At 39.9% G+C, this 26736-nt stretch overlaps 1 protein-coding gene and 1 long non-coding RNA gene across 3 annotated transcripts in view; one reads left to right on the plus strand and one right to left on the minus strand.

The window, feature by feature from the left end:
• The window catches only part of LOC117819324, a 30169-nt gene extending 17327 nt beyond the window's left edge, over window positions 1-12842 (minus strand). The window contains exon 1 of the long non-coding RNA XR_004632534.1: window positions 12738-12842. This is a non-coding gene — a long non-coding RNA (uncharacterized LOC117819324). The remainder of the gene's footprint in view (window positions 1-12737) is intronic.
• Window positions 1-26736, plus strand: part of fbxl17 (F-box and leucine-rich repeat protein 17) — a 300805-nt gene that overhangs the window by 200381 nt on the left and 73688 nt on the right. For both annotated transcript variants that reach the window (XM_034692622.1, XM_034692623.1), the window contains exon 9: window positions 18807-18883. In XM_034692622.1, coding sequence (XP_034548513.1) covers window positions 18807-18883 — 77 coding nt within the window. The remainder of the gene's footprint in view (window positions 1-18806; window positions 18884-26736) is intronic.

The following is a 26736-nucleotide window of genomic DNA, read 5'->3' on the forward strand; positions in this document are numbered from 1 at the left end:
CACTGTTAGTCCCCTGTCATTTGTCATAGCGTTTTACCCAACTCTGCTAATGTGTTTTCAGGCAAACACGAACCACCCATCAGGGGGTTTTCTCTCTCTTTTGGAAATGTGAATACTGTCGTGAACTGTAAGGAGGCCATAAAAGAATGAGAGGCAGTGGTAAAGAGTAAAAGATAGCAGGGCTAAAAGAGGGGTTGTAAGGAGGAGAACGAGGGGGTCTTAGATATGTGATGTGGTTTGTTGGCTCCCTGTGAAGCACATGAGGAGTGATTGGGGAGAGGAAGATGGTGTTAACGGGAGGAGGGAATAAAAAAAGGGCTTGGAAAGGAAGAAAAGAGAGAAAGAACAAGGCTTTAGAGAGAAAAAAAGGATAAACAGAAACAGAAAGGCTAAAAGAGAAGAAGATGAGATGTTCAAATAAGGAGTGAAAAAGAACAGGATAAGAGAAAAAATATCGAGAGGAAGAAAGAGAGAGGATGTAAGGACTGTTATCATCTGGAATCTATAGAGAATGGATGGGCAGCATGAAGAGACTATAATCATATCCATCAACAACACTGTCTATTAAAGTCTGTTCCCCTCCACTCCGTCTTCCTCTCCATGCCTCTCCAAACTGCTCGCTGTGGTCAATTTGCCAGCACACTAAATAGAAGATCTTTGTAAGGATGATGAGTGTGATATCAATAGTTATGGAAAGGAAGGGAACAAAGGCCATGCCTCTGATTCCATATTCTTACTTCTGGAGTTTTTAGGTGAACGAAAGTTCTGTGAAACATTTTTAGACTCTTAAACAGAGAAAAAGATTGACACTGACAAAGCAAGGGACCAAAGGTGAAGTAATAAAGTTCTGCAGTCACATTTTGTCTTTCATGCACTAGCTGGAACCAGTGAGGATCTATGGTGACTTCCAGCTTTACAGCATACTGGGGTAGGATAGAATCAATTGTGCAGCAATGTGGGACACAAGTCGTTGGCACATCTGGCAACTTATTAAAAAACATAAAGTGCAATAATGACACAATACAGAAAACAAATGTTTTCATTGAATTTGATCAAATCCTGAGGATTCAGGATTTTTTGTTAATTCATTTAGTTTTTAATTTGTGTGCTTACATTTAAAAAAAAAAAAATTAATTTCAACTTTTTTAAACTAGGCATAAAGGCATAAAGAAGGGAATAACATGTGGTAAAGGGCTGCAGATTGAAATCAAGCCTGAGCTGGCAGCTTTGAGGTCTATAGCCTCTGGACACGGGCACACGACTTAACCACCAGACCTAACCGACTCCCCATGTGGGAGCTTTTATGCCCAATTTTTTTCTCTTTTTTAATTATGTTTCGGAAAAAAATATCTTGGCCACTGCAACAAAGTGAACTTACATTTTTTAGCTTAAAGCTCCTGTGATTTTTTATTTTTTATTTTTTTTGCTGGTCTTGAAATGGCCTGAAAATAATACTGTTTCCTCATCATGATCTACAAAAGCAAATGAGAACATAACTGACAATGTGTTTACACGCTGCCCAATCCGTTTTTGTTTAAGGTTTCTATTGCGAAACTTGTAGATGAGCGGGACCTCTGGGTGTTAAAAGACAGCAGGAGGAAATTTTTCATGAAAAAAACACCACTTCTTTGAGTACAGGATAAAGAAGCTACCTGTTTCTGCAAGGGATGCCAAATTCAACAACAAACCAAAATCCTCACTGGAGCTTTAACAAGTTTGGGTAATCTATCCAGGTATACAGAGTGAAGAGAATACTTGTGAGGACATTTGTGCTCACTTTGCACAAAAATCCAACAAAGTTGATTAACAAACTTAAAATGTGTGATACTGGTTTATGTGTTTTTATATTTAAGAGAAAAAAAATCTATTGTCTGCTTTCTGAGAACAAAAATTGTTCTTTTGACTTTTACAGTTTTATATAAAATAGCACCTTAACTCCCCCCCCCTCGTCTCTGTGTCTCCTCACCCATTCTCCTCCTAAGCTCTGTCTGCTTAGCCGGTGATAAGCCTCTGGAGCGTCGCCTGCTTGAGACTGCTTCAACAAAATTCACTTTGCTATCAAGCTAATAGGATTTTGTTTCTTCAGCCCATGCTAAAGATGGCATCTTTGGACATGAAGAGCCGGAGATGAGGTGGGTTGATGAAAAGGCGTCATGAGAAAAGACGGCATCTTCAAGGGGGGATAAAACCACAATTCTGTCTCTCTGTGTCTTTCTTACACCGTCCTGTCCTTCTCCTTTCCCTTGTGCAATCTGTCCCTCTATTCTATAGAACAAAAACCTCCTCCCTGTTTCTTGGCATGGCATCAAACATAGAGATCCGTTGGGGAAATTCATTTGGGATTCTGGCCCTTTTTTCAACAGGTTTTTGGGCCAATGAGCTTGCAAGCCAGGGAACATCTGTTTTAATGAATACCTAATGGCTGTGTGTCACCGGAGTCAAACGCCTGCTCTGAGAGACGCTCTCACTGTTATTATTATCATGCTTATTTAGCCACCAGTTTCTCATTAGGATCTCTCTCTCTGTGTCCCTATGGAGGGAACAATCGTATTAACAGCTAGCTTTTACAGTGTATGCTCGAACCCTCTCCCCGTGATACAGATTGTTTTCCTTAAAGTGGGTTTTTACTCATAGAGCACCTTGTGTTCTTTATTGGAAGGATATAATACTTTAATATAATGATAACACCAACCACAGGAATAGAAAGGCATTTTGTGATGCAAATTAAACAGGAACATTTGGTAATTATAACCAGAAAGAGAAAGTATGGAAAAGAGGACAGAGGACTTTTTTGCATTTAAGCATGCGTCATATCCAGAAACCTAATGTTACAAGCAGTAATAATAGACCTGCTGTCGCCAAGCAGACAAAGGCCTTGGTCAGGTCAAGTCAAGGTCCCTAGACATCTACAGTGAGGTCATGAGTCAGGATTAATTGCAGCTTTTATTCCAGATTTTGCTGCATTTGATATGAAATTTTGAAACCTTGGATACAAACACATTTTGGGACGTTGTTTTGGAGCTCTTGTTTTCCTGGAACAACATTTTCCATCTTGCATGTGTGGTATTGTGGTATCGACGACTGCTGTACTAGACATGTTGAACTAGTTTCATGGCCGACCTAACGTCTCATAAAGTGATGAGACAGAGTGTGACGATGTGATCCGGCATAGCTGTGGTTGTAATGCGGTTGTTGCGCTTCATCCCTAAAACGCACTCTTTTCTTTCACACTCTTTCCTCCCTCCTTTCTTTGTTTTTACCCCCTCTTTTTTTGCGTCCCTTGCTTTCTCTTGCTTCTCATGTACATTCTGCATGTGTTTTTTAAACACTTTTAGTTGAAGGCTGTTGTAACAGCGCTCTTGGGAGGAAATCCAAAGTATACAACGATTTGAGAGAAAAAGTGCTGTAAAGCCTTGGTGACAGCAAAATGCAGGATATCTGAAGCCTCACTGGAAAGCACACATTTCCACCATCGATCACCAATTCTGTCCAGTTCAGTATCTACTACCACTGTGCTCTTTGAGTCTTTAGAGCAGTGTGAGTCCATTGATCAGACAATGCCATCCTGGTGTGTGTTCTGGTAAACCGGAGACCCTAATGAAGCTGAATCCCTCCAGCAGAGCCACAGGAACACTGAGCAGAAGCGCCAAAGACGCAACAGCTCATTCGTTCTCAACAGGAGCCGACTTATGAGGCAAATTCAGCGTAATTAAAGCCAGTCTGCGTAATTGAAGTTTTCCACTCTCTATCATTGTGGCAAGGAAATTACACACTGCAATATGACTTGTTGGGTTGTTGTACAGAATCTGTTGTGTTATAATACAGTGGCCTCCCAGCCGCCCTCCCTCCTGTCCTCCCCTTGTTTTATCTTCATCCTCCTTCTCCCTTCCTCTTCATATCCATTAGCCTAATGAACACCCTCCAATTTCCTGCCACCGGCACTAGCACAGTTCACAGTATTGTTCTTTTCACTTTTATGTGTATGTGTCCACACAAACACACAAGCTCCTGCTTATGTGTGCACTGTGTTTGACAGAAAAAGCGGGCAGGAGAGAATGCATTGGTAAGCTCTCATTAAAATAGATGGCGGTAATCAAAGTGCAGAGCAATTAGCCATGGCTGAGTGGGCGGTGGGTGTACACTGTGTGTTACCATGTGCCACTGTGTCAGGCCTATTGGTAAACATGGTGGTAGTTCACCTCTCCCTGCGTATGGACATGCAGCAGAAGAGTTATGATATACAGCCGCAAGGAGTGTGCATACCTCAATACATCACAGTCAGACTGCTGGTTTTCTTCACTGCCTGGAACAAGATTTTGTGAGCTGGTGGTTATGAGTTCGTACCTTCTCTGGAGAAATCATATAAATTCAATGATATGTATTTTTGATAGGTTTTTCAGGAATGTAGTGCCTGTTTTTCAGGGTCCTAAAACACAAGAGCAAATGTTCTTATAAATTGATTCCTGCTGTTTCAATGGAGCTGGAAAAAAATGCTTGTTCGTCCTACAGTACAGTATGCCCCATAACACAAAAACAGTACTTGACAATATAGAGCATGCTGCCTCAGGGTGTAATGATGGCACACCAAAGAAGTGCATCTAGGTTTTGATTCCAGCTACGGTTGTTTGTTTTATGTAAAATATCTCTTTTCTCCACATGCCCTGCCTATTCTTTTACTCTACCTTTCTGCTAAGGCTAATGATAATAATTAGCAAAGGTAAAACAAATGTAAGCAAAATAATATAAGCAATGGAGTTGTATGTACTCTAAAGGCAGATTTTTATGTTGCGATAGTGTTATTATCTGTGCAGATGCATTATGTTTTTGGTTTATCAGTCAATACTGCATATTTCTTCAGTCCCATTTTTTTTGAATATATCATTTTTATGGCTTTTTGGTCAATATTTATTAATTCAGACACCAATCATGGCACAATTTCACAGATATTTTTGATAGCATAAAATGATAATTGTGTAATTTTTTAACTAAAATGTCATAGGTCAACTGTGCAGGGACATGTGCATACTCTGGAAGATCTCAAAATCTCAATTTCCAATCCAGCCCCTGTGAATTTAATACATCTGCAAAACATGGATGACTTTTATTACTCCTCCTTTAAATTCATGATTTGAATAGGGCTGTCAAGGTGCAACTATAGTTAGAAATGAATGGTTTTTTTTCAATTGTGTGCTATTTTGTACCTTCTCACTCACAGTAGTTAAGCCACTGCAATATCTTAGCTTCCCTCTGCTACCTTGATAGAAAATAATGACACCGCTGTGCTCTTGAATGGTACATTTCACTTTTAAGTACTGAAGATTGAGCTTCCACTTAAGAGCTAACCGGTGCAGCTAATCAGACTGATGTCAGTGGGCCACCACATCACAATAGCTTGCAGAGCACTATTATGGAGTGAGTGAATCACCACAGACCTTTGGATAAAACACTTTGAGGCTGCTTTCTAATTTTAAGTCATAGTTTCTGACCACACTGGTGTAGCAGTGCAGCATTTATTTGAATAATGAATCTAATATTAAGGACCATAAAGGACATTTCATTGCATTAATTGATCCCCATATCAAGACATTAGTAAGAATTGCTTCACTGCATTGGTAGTATGGACTTAGTAACTGCGATATCATGGAAAAGTATGGGATTGAAAATGTGCAAGTAAAACCTTGATCATGTGTGATCGACTTTTGAAATTCAGTGATTAGCTTGGATTAAAAAGTTGGAACATTTGACAGCCCTACCTTTTATCCATTCGATAGTATTATTCCAAATTTGATGGATAAGTGAACCATCTCACTGTGTTCTTCAACTTACATATCTGTGCATCTTGATGTCACAAGAAGGGCGGACTGACAATTACAATCACACACTGTGACCTTCTCTCTTTAATACATGCCTCTTTATGTGATTGGTTTGCTAGGGCTTAATTCACGATCAAGTATTTCATGTATGAGAAAGTATCGTCCATCTTTGCCCTAGTTACATAGTCATTCTGAGGGAAACAGTGATGGATGTTTCTTAAACATATTTACACACACTAGCTTGTGAAATGCCACAATCCGACATGTCCACTGTTTTCTGAGAGGTTGAGGCAAGTTTTCTCCTTCTCTCCCTGACCACATGTTTTAGAAATAAGAAAGGCACCAAGAAACCAGATGCATCCTTTGCTTTTATTCCCCACAGTGACATCTATCATGGGCAACCATCTTTAACCTAACTGTTCATTTCACAGGGGAAGAGCTCCACTAACTTTCTCTCATGCACTGTATACACACGGAAACACACACACACACACACAAACACCAACTCAGACCTGAGGCTGAAAGTGTTATCACCATCTGCCATGGGGCAGTGCTCATCTTCTGCTCAGTTATTTATTGTGTTATAGCTGCAGTGGGCTGACCGTGCAGGCAGATAGGGGGCATGGCAGAGCTTTACACAACAGTTGTTCGTTTAGAGGTGAGGATCTCACATGCATGTCCTCGGGGTGGAAACTGCTTAGGTGCACCAGAGGAAGGAACCGCAGAGGCTTGGTTAACAGCTATGAGAAATCTATGTTGTGTGATGGATGTTAGGCCGGTTTGGTTTCTCTTGGCACCCGAGCAACTGCTTTAAAATGCTGTTTGTGAATGTGCATCACGGAGGGCCTGTCAGTTGGCACGGCAACAGGCTGTCCATTTGGATGAGCTTAAAGTGAGTAACTGCCACTTAACCTCACAAAGTGCTTAGCTGGCTTTTCCCTCTGGGGTTTAGATGGACAAATCATCTGGTTTGTGATGGTGAATTTGGTGGCTGATGTATGTAATAAAAACATGGCTTTTTAGGTGGATTTATACACGAGGTTCGAGGCACTTTTGAAATCTAGATTATTTAATGAAATCCTCTGGAACTGCTAAATGACCGTGCACTGAGAGTAGAGGTCCTGCCCCCTCTGTGTTGAAACTTAGGAAATCCTGCCTGACACTTATTATGGAAACTTTTAAGAAGAGCTTATGACACTGGACACTCATGGTTATTTAAGCATATCATCTGTAAGTTAGAGGTGGAGGCAGATTATCGTATCACTTCATTTGTTTAAAGCTCCTGTAAGGAACTTTTGGTTTTTGTCAATTTTGGCCCCCCTTCTGGACAAATAAGTCCATCTCCCCTCTGCTCATTTTATTCTATCCTTGCAAAGATAGTGCAGTCTGCAGTCTTTTCACAGTCAAATGTGCCTTGTATTGTGATTCTTTCTGGCTTTATAAGATAAGATAAGATAAGATAAGCTAAGATAAGATACCCCTTTATGCATCCCACAATGGGGAAATTCATGGAGTTTCAGCAGCAAACAAGAAGGTGTACAGTACAATAATTTCAACAAGAATATATATAGAAAAAAATGTTCATCAGAGACGACAGCTTGGCCATAATTCTCCTGTCAGCCACCACCTCCACAGGGTCCAGGATTGAGCTGGCCTTCTTCACCAGTTTGTTCAGTCTTGCTCTCCTGTATCCTGTCCGCCCACAACAGGTGAAATCCTTCCAATGAGGTGTTCGTGTCCGGTGTTAGCTCTATTAGCATGATGCTACTCTGCCAGTATTCCCTCTGGTGCTGGGTTAGCTCATCCGACTTATCGTAGATTGATCTTAAAGTCCCCATAAGGGTGGGTGGAAGGACAGGTCGATGTCGTCTTTTTTTAGCTTGCACCTCAGTACCAGCACGCCATGCTTGCCTCCTTCTCCTCAGCTCACAGAGAAACATCGACCTAGCATCGTTTAGCATCGACATGCTATGGGCTGTCAACAGCTGATCTTGTATGTTAACCATGCCACCATGATTACACGAACAGTAGGATCTCCGGACACACACAGGAACAAAAATAGTAAAAACACCACTGCAAACGTAGCAAGTTTGGTGTCCATGGCCAACAAATAAGGCATTAAAAGTCATGAAAGGCTCCAAATGCAAAGATAACTAAACAGATATGAAAAAAAAACAAAAACAAACAAAAACAAAACAAAGGGCTTATAACTGATGGTTTCAGATAGATGTATAGACAGGTGTATTGCTGATGCCACATCTCATCATCAGGCAGTTTCTTGGGTATTTCTTACTCGTGTCAATATAGAAACAGCACTAGCAACTTGTGAAGTGTTTAAAGAGCCCACCCTTCAATGAATACATAAGGAGGTAAATAGTGGTAAATATACAGTCTTGATATTTTTGCATTCTGTTAACTCTGCTGGCCTGAAAAGTCTGCTCATTCTGTGCTCCCCTCTCCTCTCCCAGTCAAGCAAAATAAGCCCAGGTTTGACGGGAAAGCCGAGCATGATGGGCATTTACAGCTGCAGTTATGACCCCATCGGCACATTTTTGAGCGGCCTGATGACAAGCTGCTGGAATGCCCCGCCGTTTTGCCAAGTCGTTTGAAAACATGATTAACGTCGGTGGAACACAATAGGAATGTGATTCTCATTGGAGCGGTGGGTACGGCAGGCTGGCCTGGGAAATCATCCAGGCCCTAATTGCTGAAGCAGACCCTGATTCAGACGGCTGGAACTTGCACACACACAGAAAGCAAACAGATACAAGTACACAGACTCATACTGAAATAGATAGAAAAGGTGTATTACAGGCTTGGCTTCTGGATTTATCATTTAGTACTGTTATCATTGGAGTAAACACAGGTGATATGAACTCCATAGGGAATGCTTAATGGGAGCTTTTTTCTGTGTCTGGACATTATCATGTTTGTAGTAATTTGCATACATATATGTAGGTGTTTTCAGAATTTTGTGGTAACATTTGATGCCAAACTCCAAACTGAAAATTTTATAAAAAATATGGATACAAAGCATAACAGAAGTAGCAACTTTTTGACCGATTTTTTCCATAATCTTTCCAAAATTGACTTTACATTTTTCAATTTGAATCTTGGAAGTAAGATATCCTATAAAATTTGTAGAAACCAAAACAGTACTTAAAGAGACTGTAATGGCTCCATCTGTCTAAATCAAGTTTCCCTTCTTTCCTTGAAGTTGGAGCTTTTTTCTCAACCATGAAATATTATTTCTGTCCGACAGCCTTTTCTAAACATAAGAAATGAAATCCGATACCGAAAGATTACTCTGTTGATATTTGTCGAGGACAAAAGTTGAATTACTTACCAAATAAGAAACAGAACAAAAGTCTACAGATATTATCAGAGAGTAAGCAATTTCAGCAGCTTTGAACATGCTCCCTCTCATTCAATAAACCTGTATTGCTTCATTTTAAGATTGTTGCTTTCCCTCAGTAAGACGTATTTGCTTACTGAGGTGCTCTTCTGAGGTATTGGATATTTTTATATCCTATTATATTACCCTAATGAAAAAAAGTCTTAAAGTTTTTTTGTGCAGAGGATTCCAGAGACTCAGTGTTGCACATCGTCTGAGGAAGCAGAACTCCGCTTCCTTACACTTGTGTATGGATTTATGGGTGATATAAAGAAAATTTACAGCAAGAATCATTTTGCAAGAGCATTCTCCTCCAGAAGTATAAACCCTCTTCTTGCCTTGCTCTCCTCCTCCTTGCTGCTCCGCCCTTCCATTTCATTAAGTCTAAAGACAGCCATGGAAGTCTGAAGTCTCGTCTGTCAGCGCTACTGCCTCCTCCTCTTCCTCCTCCTCCTCCCCCTCCTCCTCCACTCTTTATGTTTCCAACCTCTCCCTAGACCTTCAACCGCTTTTCTTTATACATTTCATGCTTACTTTCTTTCTTTCTCGCCCTCTTCGCTCGAAAATCATCCATTTCTATTTCCCTGCTCTCTTTGTGGGGCTAGACAGCCGTGTAATTGTGGGCCGTGTGAGGAGCGGGGATGAGCACTATGCTAGTGTACCTACCTACAGCCATTCTCCCTGCAGCCGCTTTGTTCCTGTTTCATTGTGATCGGCTAGCTAAAGAGAAGCGCTACACATGTTGTTTGGCTAGAAGACTGTCTGCAGCCTTTGTGATAAATATGGACCTCAGTTTTCTCTCAAGTATTGTCACTATTCTTCCTCTTTGCTGCCTGTCTGTTTGGATACCTCTGGCTGCGCTGCATAAAAGAAGATTAGCTTCACCTCTGAGAGACACAGGCACACATTTGCCCAAGCACAAACTACACACTGCACATAATGGCACACACACAAACACTTAGTTGTCCCTCGTTCTCTTTGTCCCTTGTTTTTCGCCCCACATCCCCTATTTGTAATTGCCTATGCATTTACAACGTTCAAAAAGGTGGTTGAGCATAGGAGACGTAAATGAGGTCATTTTTAATTTGTATTGACATATTCTGTATAGGAATACAGGTCGGCCATGACGCTATATGGGTGCCTTTTGGTGTTCATCTGGCAACACATAACCAATAAAATAAGAAATTAAAACAACTAAAAAAGCACATTATATGTCCATCAAATGTCTCTAAACTGAAGTGTGGTCATAGAAACAAGCTCAAGGAAGAGTGTAAGTTTGATCACAGTGAGCTGGGATTAAGGGCTGATCAGCAGGCTTTGTCAAGCTTTAACCTCTGGTTGTACAACACACAGCTGCACACACAAATAGAGTCCGCTCAAAGGCCAGAGTTGTCCTATAATGGAGCACAGTACAGAGCCCAGATAAAGGAAGAGGTTATCTGTTGGTTGCCCGATGAATTTCTGAGTGCTGATCCTCTTTTTTTGTCCTTTCATGCTTCAAACTCTGGTCAAGGCCGCGAGAGTACCCATATTACCGCAGATGTACAGAGTGATTTTTAAAAGGTTGTGCTAGTTGTCCGAGGTGTGTTGAGAGTCACTCCAGCTCAGTGCTGAAGGTGAAGAGGAAACTACATCAATATGTTGGCCTTGACTCTAAAGTCCATTTTTCCCTCAGTGTAATACAGACGTGATTTAATCCCCCTGATAGTGCTGTACCGCCCTGTCTCTTTCATTATTATTCAAGAGCTTCTCAGGAAAACACTGAACAATTTGGCTATCCAGTGTTATCCGAGACAGTTTCTATTTCAACCTTTTCAGAGAGGACTTGCATCAAGCTACAGTAGTTTCTATAACCTTTGAAGGTAAAGTGTGAAGAAAGAGGAATACTTCAGACTCCCTTACTCAACCCTTCTGTCGGTGAAGCAAGACAAATTTTAATACTAGAAAATGAAAAAAAAAAGTTTAGAAAAATGTGTCGCCTCCTTGGCCCAGTGTGGGGCAACTCCACTTTAATCTATAGCGCCTTGCTTATCATACCTTTACGCCTCATCCTTATGTGGAAAAGCCTTTAGTTAAGTTGAATAGAAGGTGATAGTATCATCATGTGTTGTATAAAAAACAGATGGTTGACATGACAGCTCTCCTAAGTGAAATCAAAATATTTAGACCTCCACCCCACTGACTGACTGTACTATATATATGTATATATATGACAGAGCCGACCTTCTCCATGTAAACAGATGGGACATGACTCACATCTAATGTCAAAATACACATCAAATCATTTTTTCTCAAACACGCCTTTTGTAATTTCGGTTCAATCTTATCATGCTGATTTCTGTCCAAGAGCTCATTATTTCTACGTTTTTTTGTGGTTAGTTATTGGATGTCTTCACTGTGGAAATGTTGGCTTCACTTTTGTACAACAGGAGTGCTGTCCATCTTTATATGCAGTAAATGTTTCAGAGTAACATGATTGAATCTTCATCTGAAAGATTCCTAGGGATGAGCCAAATTGTACCAGCAATGCAAATTACTGTAATTTTTCTCTTCACATCTGAACAATATCGTTATGAGTTGCTCTTGTTTTGTTTTGTATCCCTTGTGTTATCTGTCTTTTATTTCCTGTTTTATTTTGTAGAGTTATCTTGTGTTTCATTTTTTTCTAATGAGACGGTTCAGAAGATATTAAGATTACAAGGTTTTGCCCAAATAAGGACATGACCGACTTGACTCCTTGACGGGAACACATATCTGTTGGCTAGGAGGCTCAAACTCTGCCTCTTTATGTCACACTGCCTGGTTGAGTTCCCCATTTCCAATATGGCTGCCGCCGTCGATTGGCTTCAAGACAGCGCTCAGGAACAGATGGATGACGTCACGGATACTACGTCCATATTTCATACAGTCTAAGGCTGTTTCCGAAACGGCCTGCTACATACTACTTACTAATGTAGTAGTCAGTAGGTATTGCCTACTACATACTGCGTTTGAATTTAGTATGTGGTATGACTGTTCTGTCCGATCTGTCATGCAGCATGCTGAGCCAGACTTCGCTGGATTTCCAGTTTCGGAAAGCGGAAGTAAACAATGGCGAAGCCGATAAATAAAATGCTTATTTAGCATCCATTTATGATTTAAAAAGTTAGGAAGTGGTTTATATGTAATTTGATAACTTTCACAGCACCCAAAACCAGATTTCCTCCCGTCAAAAAATGAGGAAAAAGAAAAAGCAGAACGAGCGCTGTGCATTATGGGAAACAGTACGCGAGGCAGACTGGTCCGATGCACACTGAGATATTTTCCCGAATCAGTAGACATCCGGGGAGTTTTGGCTTACTGCAGATTTTGCTCTTGTTCACATACTACTTACTACATACTGAATTTTGGACATATCAGTACGTACTGCTAGTATAGTAGGCGATTTCGGAAACAGCCAGTGGTTTCCCCACACTTTGATTACCCTCATTAGCTTCACCTGTATCCACACCTGTTGCTCGTTACCTTGTACCCGTGTTCCCTGTGTTTACCTGCTCCTGGTGTTTTTTGTTGCTATCTTCTCCTACTTCTAAACTTCCCTTAAGTTGTTTGGGAGGAGTCCTTTTAATGCTGCTTTCTGTTCCTGTAAATACTACTATGCTGAGTGTTTCCCGGTTGCTGAGCAACAATTTTTGTATTATACCAGGAATAATGTGCTGCATATAAGCAGGGACGCTCTCCTTTTTTTTTTTTTTTTTTACTGTAATTCAGTCTTGTATCCGTCAGTGCAGGGTCCATCAAAGGCTACATTCTTTGGCAGGCAGCATTAACTGGCAAGAAAACAAAATTAAATCAAGTACAAAAGATGTTTAAGGGTTACACAGAAATCCTCACGGTGCAGTTGTGTGAGTCCAGTAATTGAATTTAGATAGAAAATACGCTTATGATTTGTGTTTAAGTCAGGATACATTTCCTCAACCCAAGAGAACTTAACCAAAGTTTGATTTTGTTTGTTTCCGACTGAAAGAACAAGATGGAGAGTAGAGTGACAGGTTTATTGTTTCCCTCCAGCTGTTTGTGCCGACAGCGAGGTGACGGCAAGCCAAACACACGCTGACCCCTGATGAGGCTCGCTCTCTGCGTCCCCTTTCTCTCTCTCCTGCTTGACGGTTACACTAATCACTTAAACATGTAGTCCTTTGGTTGTCATGGAAACTGTTTTATTGTCAGTCTGCTGGGAAAGAGTGGCCTTGAGCTGTACATTAGCTCTTCTTATATCTGTAATAAAATGTCTCAACTGGCCTTTTTATGCATTGATAATATTTGTGTGAGCTCTGTGTGGTGCGGCCATTTGACTGAGTCAGTAAGGTTTACAACCTGACAAGACAGCTTCTTTCATAAGATATCAGTATATTTCTTTTTAAAGTCAATCACACCAAGGTCCTAAGAAATAAGAAAAACTATCATAGAACTGAACCAACAAACAACACAGACACTCACCAAAGTAATTTAGCTTAAATGTGTTATTATTTCAAAAGGACAAAGACAAATTATATCCTTGTGGAGGTTCAAACTACTCCAGTCAGTGTTTCCTCCCACACCATCAACAAACAATAACTCAGAACACTTCCTCCAGTTTAATGCTTATTATTTCCAGTTCATTTCAGTTCATCTCAAATGCCAAACAACATTGCAAGTCAACATGGAAAAGGTTTGAGAAAGAAAAAGATGACCGTTAATGCTCACTCGTCAGTTAAATGTCCTGTCAGTGAAGTCCAGATTTTACAGTCTGTGGTAGGTTTGTCTCTGTCGTAAGATTCTCTGACAACAACAAAAAAGTATAACAATACAGACGTAATGTAGACAAAATAGCAAACACCAACTCCAGTGGTAGGAATCAAAGACTGAATAAAACATGAACGTAGTAGATCATGAAGTCAGAATAACTACATAACTTTAAACCTTTGTATTATCCTAACATATAAACTATAGATAAGAACGCTCTTAGCGTGTGTTCAAATAAAGAAATGAGTTTCATACCCACAAACTTTTTTGTAACCAGGTTGTTAACATGTTTATTTCTGCTGTAAAGATCATCTTTTTTGAATTGGTGTGTATGTGGTTTCTGGTACTTCCGGAGCCAGCCTCAAGCGGCTCCTCGATGAACCGCAGTTTTTAGCACTTCCGCATTGGACTCATATTTTTAGACTGGAGGTTGCCGCTTGATTACAACATGGGTCCTAATGAGGATTGTTTAGCTTTTGCAGCCAGCCTCAAGTGGACACTTGCAGAACTGCAGTTTGTTGCTCTTCTACAACTGAGGTTGCCGCTTAGTATGAATGTACCTCTGGGTTGTAGCAAGCTGCTACCCTGGCCCATGCATTTCCAATCTAGGCACACTTACTTAATTAAGTGGTTACTTGCATGAGTGTATAAAAAGTGAGCTAGGGGTATCCAGTCCAATGTGTTAGTTGGCTGCAGTAGTTAAAGGGACAACTTTCCCACCTTATTCACTTTGCAACATCACTTATACCTCGTCTCTTTGCACTTCCCCGCCTTGCTCATTTTCCAGTCATTGTTCAAAGTCATCCTCATTAACCTTCCCTTGACTTTTTGTCATCTTTTGCCCTGACTGCTTTTCCCCTTCACCCATCCTTTCTTCTATTTACCTCCCCCCTCCACTTTTCCACAAATCTCTTCTCCCCCATTGTCTGACACATTTTTCCTGTCTTTGTTTTCCTTTCTCATCCGTATTTCCATTCCTGCATCTCTAACTGTATTCTCATCATCAGGATCCTCCTGTGCACATTTTCTCCTTGTCACCTCATCACCTCCTCCTCATCCTTCATCCCCACACACTATCCTCAGCAGCAACTTTCTCATTCTTTCATCCCCTTCTCCTTCTTCCTATAAAAACTTTTTTGTTTTTTTTACCAAAGTCTCTTTAACCTGTCATATTCTCTGTTCATCTCATCATCCTACCTTACACTAATTATCCCTTGCTTTTTCATCATCAGCAGCATCTTGTGCAGCTCCAGCACCCTGCCACAATGTTGACTCGCTCCCTCTCCCCTGCATCCTAATGTTTCTCCTCTTAACCTTCTGTAGCATTTCCTCTATCGAAGCATTTAGTATGCACACCGTGTCCAGCCGGGGCCTTTTGTCACAGGGATCTGTACATTATTGAAAGCGAGCAGATCACTAATTCATGTCAGCTGAGCCTTGTGGGTTTTGACTGGAGGTGGGTGGGATCTTGTTGCTTCTTAAAGGTCTTTTCATGTGGTGTGAAAGAGGCCTTAGCTTTCACACCCCTCACTTGCTCCTCCATCCTCTCATCCCACCTGACTCCAGCCTTATTAACAGCCTCTCTTTCTTCTTCCTCTTTTCCCTCGTTTCCTTACCTCTGTCAGTCTCCCATCATGTACTCGCTCTGCTCAACTTCTACTATATAAAGATTTCTACTCCATCTTTCCTCCCTCCCTACCTCATTCATTGATGTCTAATCTAATTGCTTTTGCTCTGACCCTGGGCACAGTGTAACAAGCTCTCAGAGGATGCACTCCGCCTCGGCCTTCGTTGCTGCATCCATGAATCGCTTCTTTTTTGTCCTTCTGTTTCCTCTCCAACGTCTCTCAGTGCATTTGTTTATTAAAAGCTTTAATGCTACGTCCCCAAGATGCGCAGTATCATATTAAGATCCAGCTGGATTAACTGAATCTAATCTAAAGCTGGGAATGACCACTACTTCCAACAGGTCTTTTCTGTTTTCAAGTGTGGAGTTGTTCCTGTTTATTTCTGAGAATGAGTAACAGAGAGAAAAAGAGTACAAGACAGAAAAAGACAGTGGGAGCAAGAGGCACATAGGGAGAAAAACAAACAAGTATTGGTGGGAGAACAAGGAAAAGAAGTAAAAGGTACAACCTGATAACACTGTGAGGCTCACAGGACAACAGAACTTAATAGAAAATGTGAAATATGAAGATGCTGCTCAGTGAGCTAAAACAGACGAGCCACTGCACATTTTAACAGCTTTGGCTCCCCCATAGAAATAAGGTTTTTGGAAAATATGACACACATTTTAACTTCTCTCTCACCAGCATGTCATCCTCCTTGATCCTACAGTGTGATATGTCACACATCAAGCCAAATCCACGTATTGTGTCACCTTGACTGAAACCAGGAGCGAGAAAACAGAAGATTACAAATCACTCTTTGTTCTACAGGAAATGTTCTTGTACTGAATTCCCCATTGATCTGCATCTTATTTACACTTCTGTTTGCCAGAAAAACATGACAGGAAAGAAGCTCAGATTCTTTGAAGAAGTCTTCATTCATCCCACTTAGAGTATGGCGAGATAAGCCGAGCAATGTAAACAATGCATTTCAGAATACCTCCAGTTGTCAGTCATCGAACGTGGAAGCGCACAAGCACTGAGCAGCGAGCGCTGAACACCAAACTCAATATTGTTCACTGTCACTTTGTCATAGTGCTTAAATGGATAGATAGATAGATAGATAGATAGATAGATGGATGGATGGATGGATGGATGGATGGATGGATGGATGGATGGATGGATGGATGGATGGATGGATGGATGGATGGATGGATGGATGGATAGGTGGGTGGGTGGGTGGATGGATGGATGGATGGATGGATGGATGGATGGATGGATGGATGGATGGATGGATAGATAGATAGATAGATAGATAGATAGATAGATAGATAGATAGATAGATAGATAGATAGATAGATAGATAGATAGATAGATAGATAGATAGATAGATAGATAGATAGATAGATAGATAGATAGATAGATAGATAGATAGATAGATAGATAGATAGATAGATAGATAGATGGATGGATGGATGGATGCATAGATAGTAGTTATCTACGTACATGAATAGTTAAATAGATAGATAGCTGGGTGGCTGGACAGAAAGACAGACAGACCGACAGTTTGTTAGTTGGTTTTCGGTAACCAAAGTTGAGGCATCCTTTAGTTGCTCCTGTATGTTTTTTTTTCTGAAAAAAATATTAAAACAAACAAACAATGAAACATACAACATTTTTAAGCAAACTTAAAAAATAAAATAGGAATAATACAAATTATTATTATTATTATTATTATTATTATTATTATTATTATTATTATTATTATTATTATTATTATTATTATTATTATTATAATTACAGTAAAATCTTTAATTTTAATCATGACGAAATGTAGACATGTAACCATGATGGTACTTAAATAAAGCCTCTACAAATGTTTCAAAATAAAACAGTACAGAGTTGTAATGAAAGCTCTGCAAAAAAATAGTTGAACCTGTGCTAAAAAAATATTAAAACTATCATTTTTCTTAATTAAACCTGTCTCAACACTGAATCTCATTTTCAGGAAATGAAAATTTAACTTACACAGAAATGTAAGTTAAGCCAGCACAAAAATCTTGATTAAGTCTTAAAAAAATGTCATTCTATACAACAAGCTTTTAAAATTTTGAATGAAATATGTAAAACATTTTAAGTACAGTGCAAAAATGTTAACTTTGACCTGTGTTAAGAAGCATTAGTTGTGTTGAGTTAGTGCAAATTTAAACATGGGAAGCAGATGAGCAAAGTCAGTGCAAACCTCAATGTGCAAATAGGCATATCTAATAACCATTTAAGTTAACATGAAGTGTGGGATAGGGCTGTTATGCAATCAGAACTTCTGAGCCATCTTTATGAAAAGCATGGACAGTGGAGATAATTTTTAGTCCAAGATTCATTCTTGTCAGTTTTACAGCAGAGTGACAAAAAGAGTTCCTCAGTCGACAGAGGACAGCTCAACATTGCTTTTACCCCTTGCCTCCTCTTTTACATTAATGCCAGAGCTGTACAATGTGTGTGTGTGTGTGTGTGTGTGTGTGTGTGTGTGTGTGTGTGTGTGTGTGTGTGTGTGTGTGTATGTATGTGTGTATGTGTGTGTGCTTGTCTTTTTTTTCATCTCATAAATATTCATGCTAGAACACCAGTATAAAGATCAAAACATTTTCTCCTGAAGGTTAATAGGTCAAATGCGTAGATCAAAATCTAGTTGTTGCACACCCTCCTCTCATTAGAGGCATTTAAAGAGAATCATTTGATACAGATACTCTGATCTTCCCCTCGGCCCTCCCCAGAGTACACTCGCTTTCCCTTATACACACAAATACACACACACCCACACACTCACTGTAGGTCCTTTGGGCTCAGGCACCAGGCTGAATGCAGAAACCCCTCTTTGAAGTGAGTGTGTGTGCTGTACATGTGTGTGTCCATGCACACCCACACGCATATACTCCTGCTGTGCTGGTGCATGTTCTTTAATAAGATCAGGTGTTTAATTATTAATGTGTGTGTTAAAAGAAGAAGAAGGAGCAGGATGTGTGAGCAGTTATGACCCTGCAGCCCTATAGTTTAACCTTTTCTTTGGAATAACCCTGTGAGTGTGTGGGAGACAGTTGCTCCACGTGCACATTAATTTCAGTGTTTTTGAGGCCAGTCAAAATTACCTTCAAGAAAAAATAAAAGGCAGCAACGTGATGCCTCAGGTGACACTTTAAACATTCCTTCTTTCTTCGTGTGTCTCTGCAGGTGTGTGGAAATCATCGCCAAGGAGGGAAGAAGTCTGAAGGAGCTCTATCTGGTGTCTTGTAAAATCACAGATCATGGTAAGATACTTTCAATCACTGTCCCTTTGTTGCAGTCAACCTCCAACATTATTATCACAACTGTTATTACCCCATGCACTACCATGATTCAGGACTCATTTGATTTTATGACTCAGCCCTTAACGAGAGTTCCAAACAGTAAAAATATTATTGGAAAGTTTCCCTCAGAATAAAGTAATGTTCGTACTGATCTCTTTGGTGCAGTTCAGGGATCTTCTTATTGAAGCGAGACTGAAAGTAGAACTGTTCAAAACAAGTTTAGCCACAACTTTCAGAAGACATTTGAGTCTTTATACGATGCTTGGGGTATTTCAGCACTGAAGCATTAAAAGAGCAACTCTATTTCTTGCATAGATCCTTTGACTCCTTGCATAGGAGCAGGGGCGCAAAGTACAGACAATTTTAAGTCCTCTGACTGACAGGGGCCCTTAAAAACACAAAAACATTTACGCTATTTAAGTGTTGGGGCCCAATGATAACAATGTGAATTTTATTAATTTATTGGGCCCAAAAACCCAAGGCAGCACCCCCGTATGGGAGTGTCGGTTTTGTTGTGGCAATGCTTTTGTATACAGTTTATAGGTGTGTGTGTGTGTGTGTGTGTGTGTGTGTGTGTGTGTGTGTGTGTGTGTGTGTGTGTGTGTGTGTGTGTGTGTGTGTTATTAGATTTCTGAGAGATACAGTGAGAGGCCAATGCTACTGGGTGGCTACTTTTAGAATTAGGTACACACTATCATCACTAAGTCCTTGGAAGGATTTCTGTATTTGTTTTGTTTCCAATTTAAATTCCAACCCAGAATTTTCTTTTTGAAAAGAAAAGATCCAACTTGGATTAATTATGCTTTAATCTTGATCGTTAAGGGAAGTGTATATTCAAATATGTACTGAGTGAGGGTCCAAGCTTGTTTCCCCCTTGTTTTTCAAGCAAGCAAACTCACCATTGTCTTAATGAATTGCCTTTTCAAAATTCCCCAGCTGAAATTGGGCAAAAGGCCCTAACTAGATTACAAACTAAAGAGTCTTCTGCCTGTTTGCTCTGAGAAGTTGTCTTAAGTTGGCTACTTAAAGCAGGTATATTTAGCATTTAAACTTCAGAGGAAAGCATTCTGCTTTTGAAATGTAGACTCTTTTTCCAGTTTTCTCTCTAAGACAATATTGCTTCAGTTGTTTGTATTTTAACTCACTATTGTCTGAATAATTAGCTTATTGAAAGTTGCACAAAGGGACTATTGAGATAAGAGAAAGCAAGCCTTCTGCTTGTTAGTCCCATGGTGTTTTCTTCCATGGCTTAGAGAGCTTAGACTGAGTCGGGAGCTGTTTTTGTGTTGGTCTGTTAAGCCCTCTGAGACTTTGTTTGAGAACATGGGATAGAGAGATGAACTTGACTTGTATGATGCTGTATTATACACCCGTTTCCTTATGAGGACCAATATATGCAGTAAAACTGACAAAGCAAATTATTTATTATTTATTCATGCTCTACAGAATTGTTGTAGTTTTGTTTTGTTTGCCAAATTACTTCCCACACTCAGATTTATTTGCTTCTGCTTTTACTAGTTCCATTTGGATATTTGGATCCCACCATTCATGTGTGAAATTATTTGTTGACGGTCCCTGCACACTCAAGTCTCAGCCGTATGTGCAGAGAAGCCTCTGTAGGTCACCAACCTCAGTGGATGGCTCATAATAATAATAATAATAATAATAATAATAATAATAATAATAATAATAATAATAATAGTGTTAGTGTAGCTCACTATGGTGGACAAGAGGTGTGTTTTTAGTTGAAGCAGTTTGCCACTGATAAGTTATTGAGGCAGGAGAGTGAATCTGTTAAGTTACAGGACCAGTGACCCAAAGTAGAAATCCACATGAATCAATAACTTTTTGCGAGGTATTGCAAAAGTTTTTCCGGGATCTTGCAAACGTTTTTTTGGGATCTCACAAAAGCTTCTCAGGATTTTGGGAAATGCCTCTGATCTTTCAAAAAAATACTCAGGGTCTCATCAAAGTTTATTGGGATCTCACAATAGCCTCTTGGATCTTGCAAAGACTTTCTAGGTCTTTTCAAAAATAACTCAGTATCTCAAGAAAGTTTCTTATGATCTTGATAAATGTTGTGATCTTGCAAAAGTTTTGTCAGGATCTTGCATATGTTTCTCAGGATCAAGAAAAGTATTCCTCAGGGTCTCCCTGAAGTTACTTGGGATCTCATCTAAGTTTCTTGGAGTTTGCAAAAGTTTCTCAGGATCTCACTGAAGTTGAGGAGTTCCAGGAGCTCCGAAGGTTCTTCGTTAAATGACTTCATATTGAAACCTCATTATCACCAGTGAAAATATTTAATGCAACAAACTTGAGCAGTAATATCTAAAGCCTTTTCAACCAATATCAGGAACAGATTCACAAAGCTGCCTCAGGTGACACATTTTGACCTAAAGCCTTAGTCAATGCTTTGTAGAATTTTAGTCTTAAAGCCAAACTACACAGAGACTAAATGAAATACACTTGCTCAAAACACAGTTTTAACAAAGAAGTGTCCTGAAATGGTAGATCCATTTTCTGAGTGTGTACAGAGCCCTAAACGGACACCTATATGATCAGAATTTGAAAAAGTACACTTGGAGGGCCGGCAGGAAGTCAGCTGGCTTGGTCAGAGGAAGTCTCTAACTTGTTTTTTTTTGTCTCATGTGGCTCATTGGAGAAGAACTCCAGTGGAAGCCAGAAAAAATCTTTTAACCTATTTAGCCAGTGGAAAACTATCAAATCGGAGGACATCTTGGAAGACAGCATCCAATTTTTCCAAATGTGTTTTTTTCCAATCCAGATTTATTGGCAAGCCACATCATTATTTGTCAAAATCCGACAGGAGACGGTTAGCAATTTTCAACTCCAGCTACTGGATACTTTTTAGCAATAACTGATGATTACAAACTACATCCATTTTCTCTTTCTTCTCTTCCTGTGTTGGTTTCATTAAGTACTGACAAAAGACACGGAGGAAAGGTTTAATGCCAGGCCCTTTGTCAGAGGTTTCCCCGCCAAAGATGTCATTATGTCGTTTGCTGTCACAGAGTGGTCTGTGAAATGATTCCCCTCCAACACAAGCTCTAGTTTGCTGCTGACTTCTCAGAGTTCCTGTGACAATAATCACCCTGACCCCTCTGAACCTGAGTCTTTACTGTGTGTGAGATTGTGTGTGTGAAATGTTTAAGTGGGCGTGTGTCTTTGGGGGCTTGATTAATGACTTCAAAATCACAATAGTACATTAAACCAGGAATGCACACAACCACCCCTCTCTGCTTCCCTCTCCTTTTCTCTGTCTCTCTAATCATTTTGACCAAGATGAATTGGTGATATATGATCTTCTTCCTTCACTAATGACCCCTCCGGCCTCTTTCTGGCCAATGATTGGATCTGTGTGTATTTATGTGTGCGTTTGTGTGTGTACATCTATGTCCTTCCAGGATAGAGATGCCGGTTGAAGGAGCTCTGTGCTCTAACAAAATGATTGGTGTATTTCCTGCTTCAGCTTCTGATAAATTAAATAACAGAAATGAGATTTTACATCAGCCAAGCTGGCCCCTGTTTTTTCCACCCATCTCCTCTGCTAATTATTTTTATTAATGGCCTCTCTGAGTGCATTTGAGATGTCCACAAGCCTCTTGCGTTTGAGTGTTCTGTTTTTTCCTGTCAGCTTTCGCTTCCTGTGTGATTTTTATAGGAGCCTCGAGGACAGACAGAGAGAGACATAAAGACAGGTTTGGATGACAGAAAGAGAGAGAGAAGGCAACATGTAATTTCACCCCAAGTGCAGATGGTTTCTGAGATTATTTTGTGCGGAAGAGGAAACAAACGGAAAAAGTGTGGAATGAGCTTTTTTGGCGTAATGACCTTACTGAAAGGCCGATTAATGCTGTGGAAAAGAAAAAGAAAAAGTTCCTAGACTTTTCTCTTGTTCTTCAAAGAACATGAAAACTAATTAACTAAAAATAGCATCTTGTTTTCAATGGAGTGTGCTTTTTATGAAGTGGTTAATTTCACAAATGTACTTCAGTAGCTTGGTTTTCACACCTGTGCCTAATGATTGAAGATGAACAACAATCACACTACTGAGAGGTTTTTGTTCAACCTCCAACAGCATCCCATCCAGATTTCCCCCATCTTTCATCCCACACGGTCTTCTTTTCCTACATTAGCTTTTTGAACACATTATGTTCTCTAGCTTATCAGTAATTCATGTCTGTTTTCCTGAACTTTTAAAAAACCATCAACACCCACTAAAACCACAAGTTTCCGTGCACTTGTATGTTTTATGTGCCCATAAAACAGGGATCAACTGAGGCAGCAGAGAATGTTAGTGCAGAAGGTAGAGCGTAATTAGTGTGCGTTGCTCCCAGAGTCAGCAATGTGATTTATTAAAGATAAAAGAGGGAAAGAAGAAATACAGTTGTAAGATTTACACTATATTAAAAATACCACAAAAGTGTATTAGGGCCACTGTGGAAAAAAATAATAAAACTAGAGCAGAGTAGAGTAATATTCCAAGATTAAAGTCACTCATTTCTAGGAATTAAGTAGCAATTTCTGAGCAGAAAAATAGAAAATTTGTGAGATTATGAAGTCACAAATTTGCAGGAAAAAACTAAGAAAAGGTTTGTAAGAGAACCTCATTACCTCTCACTTTCAAAAAATCAGATGCCACTGCCATTCATCATACCTGCCGGGCTCGACCTCATTAAATTGTCCTTTTTAGTCAGATTTAGCATTTGATCATCCGTCCTTAATTGATACATTTGCTCATTAATTTCATTTTAAGCAAACTTAACTGAAGAAACCATACTTACATCTGTTACACCTCCTTACTTGATGTGTGTATGTGGCAACCCCTGCTTACTGGCAGCGTCTGTGGTGTAACTCGGATGATACGGAGTGAAGCAACGTAGTTTCTATTAATATTATTTGATTTTTCGAACACAAATTTGTTACTGATGAATCTCATGAATTAGCTATTTTTCTTCTCTCAAATTTGCTACTTCATAATCTGAAAAATTGTGTGACTTATTTTCTCACAAATTTACTATTTTTGTTACATTTTGCAACTTATTATTCTCACAAATTGTGTTCTGCTCACACATTTTCAACTTTTTTGTCACAAATTTGTGACTTTTGTCCCAGACTATATGTTACGGCTTGAGCAAAGGACTAGGACCCAAATGCAGAGTACAGGGAAAAAGTATTTATTAAGCAAAAAACAAGGTTCAACAAAAAGCGCCTTGTGGGTAAAAACAACTGAGAAAAAGTACAAAACTAGGAGTAACACAAAATCACCCAAAAGGGGAAAAAGGTTCTATCAAAAACTCGCAAACAAAAACTAGGAATCAATCCTCTGGAAACAACTCGAGATAAGTACACAGAAAGGCGTGGCTTGAATCTCCTCAGGAGCAAGGCTACAACGGGACATGGAGCATGCGGCTAGAGGAATAATCTGGCACTGGAGGAGTGTTTGGTGGTGGCTTAGGAAGCCAGAGCTGATGAGCAGATTAGGGACAGGTGTGCCTGATGAGCCTCACTGCTGAGGAGACCGGCCCCGCCCCTACCCATGCAACCTGCAGGCAGAGAAAGAGAGGGTTAGGGCAAATCACACAACAAATCAGGACCATAACACTATAACTATTTTCCACTGATTCAAATGTTTTATTCTACAATGGCCATAATATCCTGTCGTAGAAATGCAACAAAAAAAATATAAGACTATAGGAAAATATGTACACTGTATAAAATAACTGTAAAAAATAAAATAAATACTGTAAAAAATGAAAATAAGAATATTTGAATTATTGCACGTGAAAATGTTAAATTTGCACATTACATTATTGTACTATTACAATTTAAATTACATCAGTAGCTTTTTGTATAAAAAAAAATAAAACTGAATTTGCATTTCATGTAAGTTACCTGAATAGTTGATAATATTTCACTCATGACAGAATTTAAAAAAAGGCTATTCCTTAAACAGTAAATAAAGTGTACACACATCTAATCAGACAGCAAGAACACGCTCTTGTTCTCGAACTCCAAAAGCAGGTTATCCATATGAAATACATTTAGTATTACCCTGGGACCCAATTTTATTGAGATAATATTACTCATCTGCTCATATGGGGACCCTCCAGCTGCAGGCATTTGAGCAAATTCAAGTCCTGACCCCCTCGTGTAAAAACCCCTAATCTTCAGAGCGCCCACTTATCACTGCCACTTCCAGGCTTCCAGAGCTGCAAAGACACTTTCCAACACACAAAGTGTGTATTTTAATGTTCTCAAGCGTAAGTTAAGTGGTCATACGCTGTGTAGTGAAACAGCTTGATTAGGCTGTCGGTTTTTGTTCACATCTGAACCCTCATTATTTCATCTTCCAAAAACCAAGAACAGACAAACAGACCTCTTCAGATCTTTTCAGGTAGTGCCGCAGTCAACTGAAATCATTATAGATGATGGTAAGAAAACTAACAAAGAATATAATGGTATGACTTTGCTTTCTCCTCCAGTGTACTGGCAAGGACTCAATATTAAGGGATGCAGGAGGTTGAAAATCACAGGGGTCGCACATGTGAAAATAGAGTAAAAAGAAGGACCAACCTAGTTCATTCTTCCCATGGGTTAACACACAGCAGGCTCCTGGTTTGTCCACTCTACTGTTTGAAAGCTGATCCTGATGAGAAACCCTCCTCAGCCAGGCTCCCAGTGCTAATCAGATCTCTACACCATCACTGTCATCCTCCTCCTTGACCTATACAGCGCATGTGGCCTTTACAGTACCTCCAGCACACCTGGAAAGACAGCGATACCTCCTTGTCGCCTCTCACTCTCACACTTAATGTCCCTGTGCGTCTTTTCTTCTTTACTCTGTGTGTTTTGCATTCACACACATTCATTTGTGTGTCTGCCCCCTTGAGTGTGTACATCTACCTGTGCTCATCTTGTCCCCCGTAGCCCGCCTGCTTTATCCAGAGACAAGAGAGAGAGACCTTGGCACCTCCGCTCTGTACATATGGTAATCCTCCTCTTTCACCCGCACGCCTCCCCAAGATCCCCTTACCTTGTCAGTCGCGGCCTCCTGTGTACATCAGTGCGAATACAAGATCGTGTGAGACACCTGTGGGAGTGTGAGAGTGAGAGAGGAGAGAAGGAGCAGCTTTGGTCTGCCTTTAGAAGACTTGAAGTAGAGCTACTGCAGAGAAGCAAAGCAGTAGGGATTTTTCTGGCCCTCCAGAATGATAGAAGTCAAATCATTTTTCATTTTTCTGTGAAGACTTATTTGTACTGCAAGTTATATTGTCCACGAGCATTTCTTTAGGCTTTGGCTGCTTGCAGGAAATCTGGAGTTAATCGAGAGAGCACAAAAGTTGGAATACACTGGCTGTAATGTAATACCTGAGTGCATTAGACATCATCTGACATCAGTTTCTTGAGTATTTACAGACACCTGCATATCCGTGCAGACAGCAATTTGTTGCTGGACATTGTATCTCGATTTAATTTTTGCCTCACAAGCTGCTAGTAGGTAAACCTTAAAAAGGATAGCATGACTGCAATGCATACACTGCTGACTGCACTGGAAGGCATAAAATTGCTGTGGCTTTCAGAGTTCTAATTGTCTTGAGACAATAGCCCAAGAGGTGGAGTAAGTATTAAAAAGTGGAGATTAATTATCCAGGTGACTCTTGCGGTTTCAAAATTAATAGGAATTAAATGGAATGGAATCTAAGAGCGAAAAATCCTCTTTTGGAGAAGCTCCTCCTATTTTGCATCCATAAAGCACCTAATAAGAAGTGCTGACAACAACAGCCCATCTT

The sequence above is a fragment of the Notolabrus celidotus genome, chromosome 9 (genome assembly GCF_009762535.1).
Source record: "Notolabrus celidotus isolate fNotCel1 chromosome 9, fNotCel1.pri, whole genome shotgun sequence".
NCBI classification, from domain to species: Eukaryota; Metazoa; Chordata; class Actinopteri; order Labriformes; family Labridae; genus Notolabrus; species Notolabrus celidotus.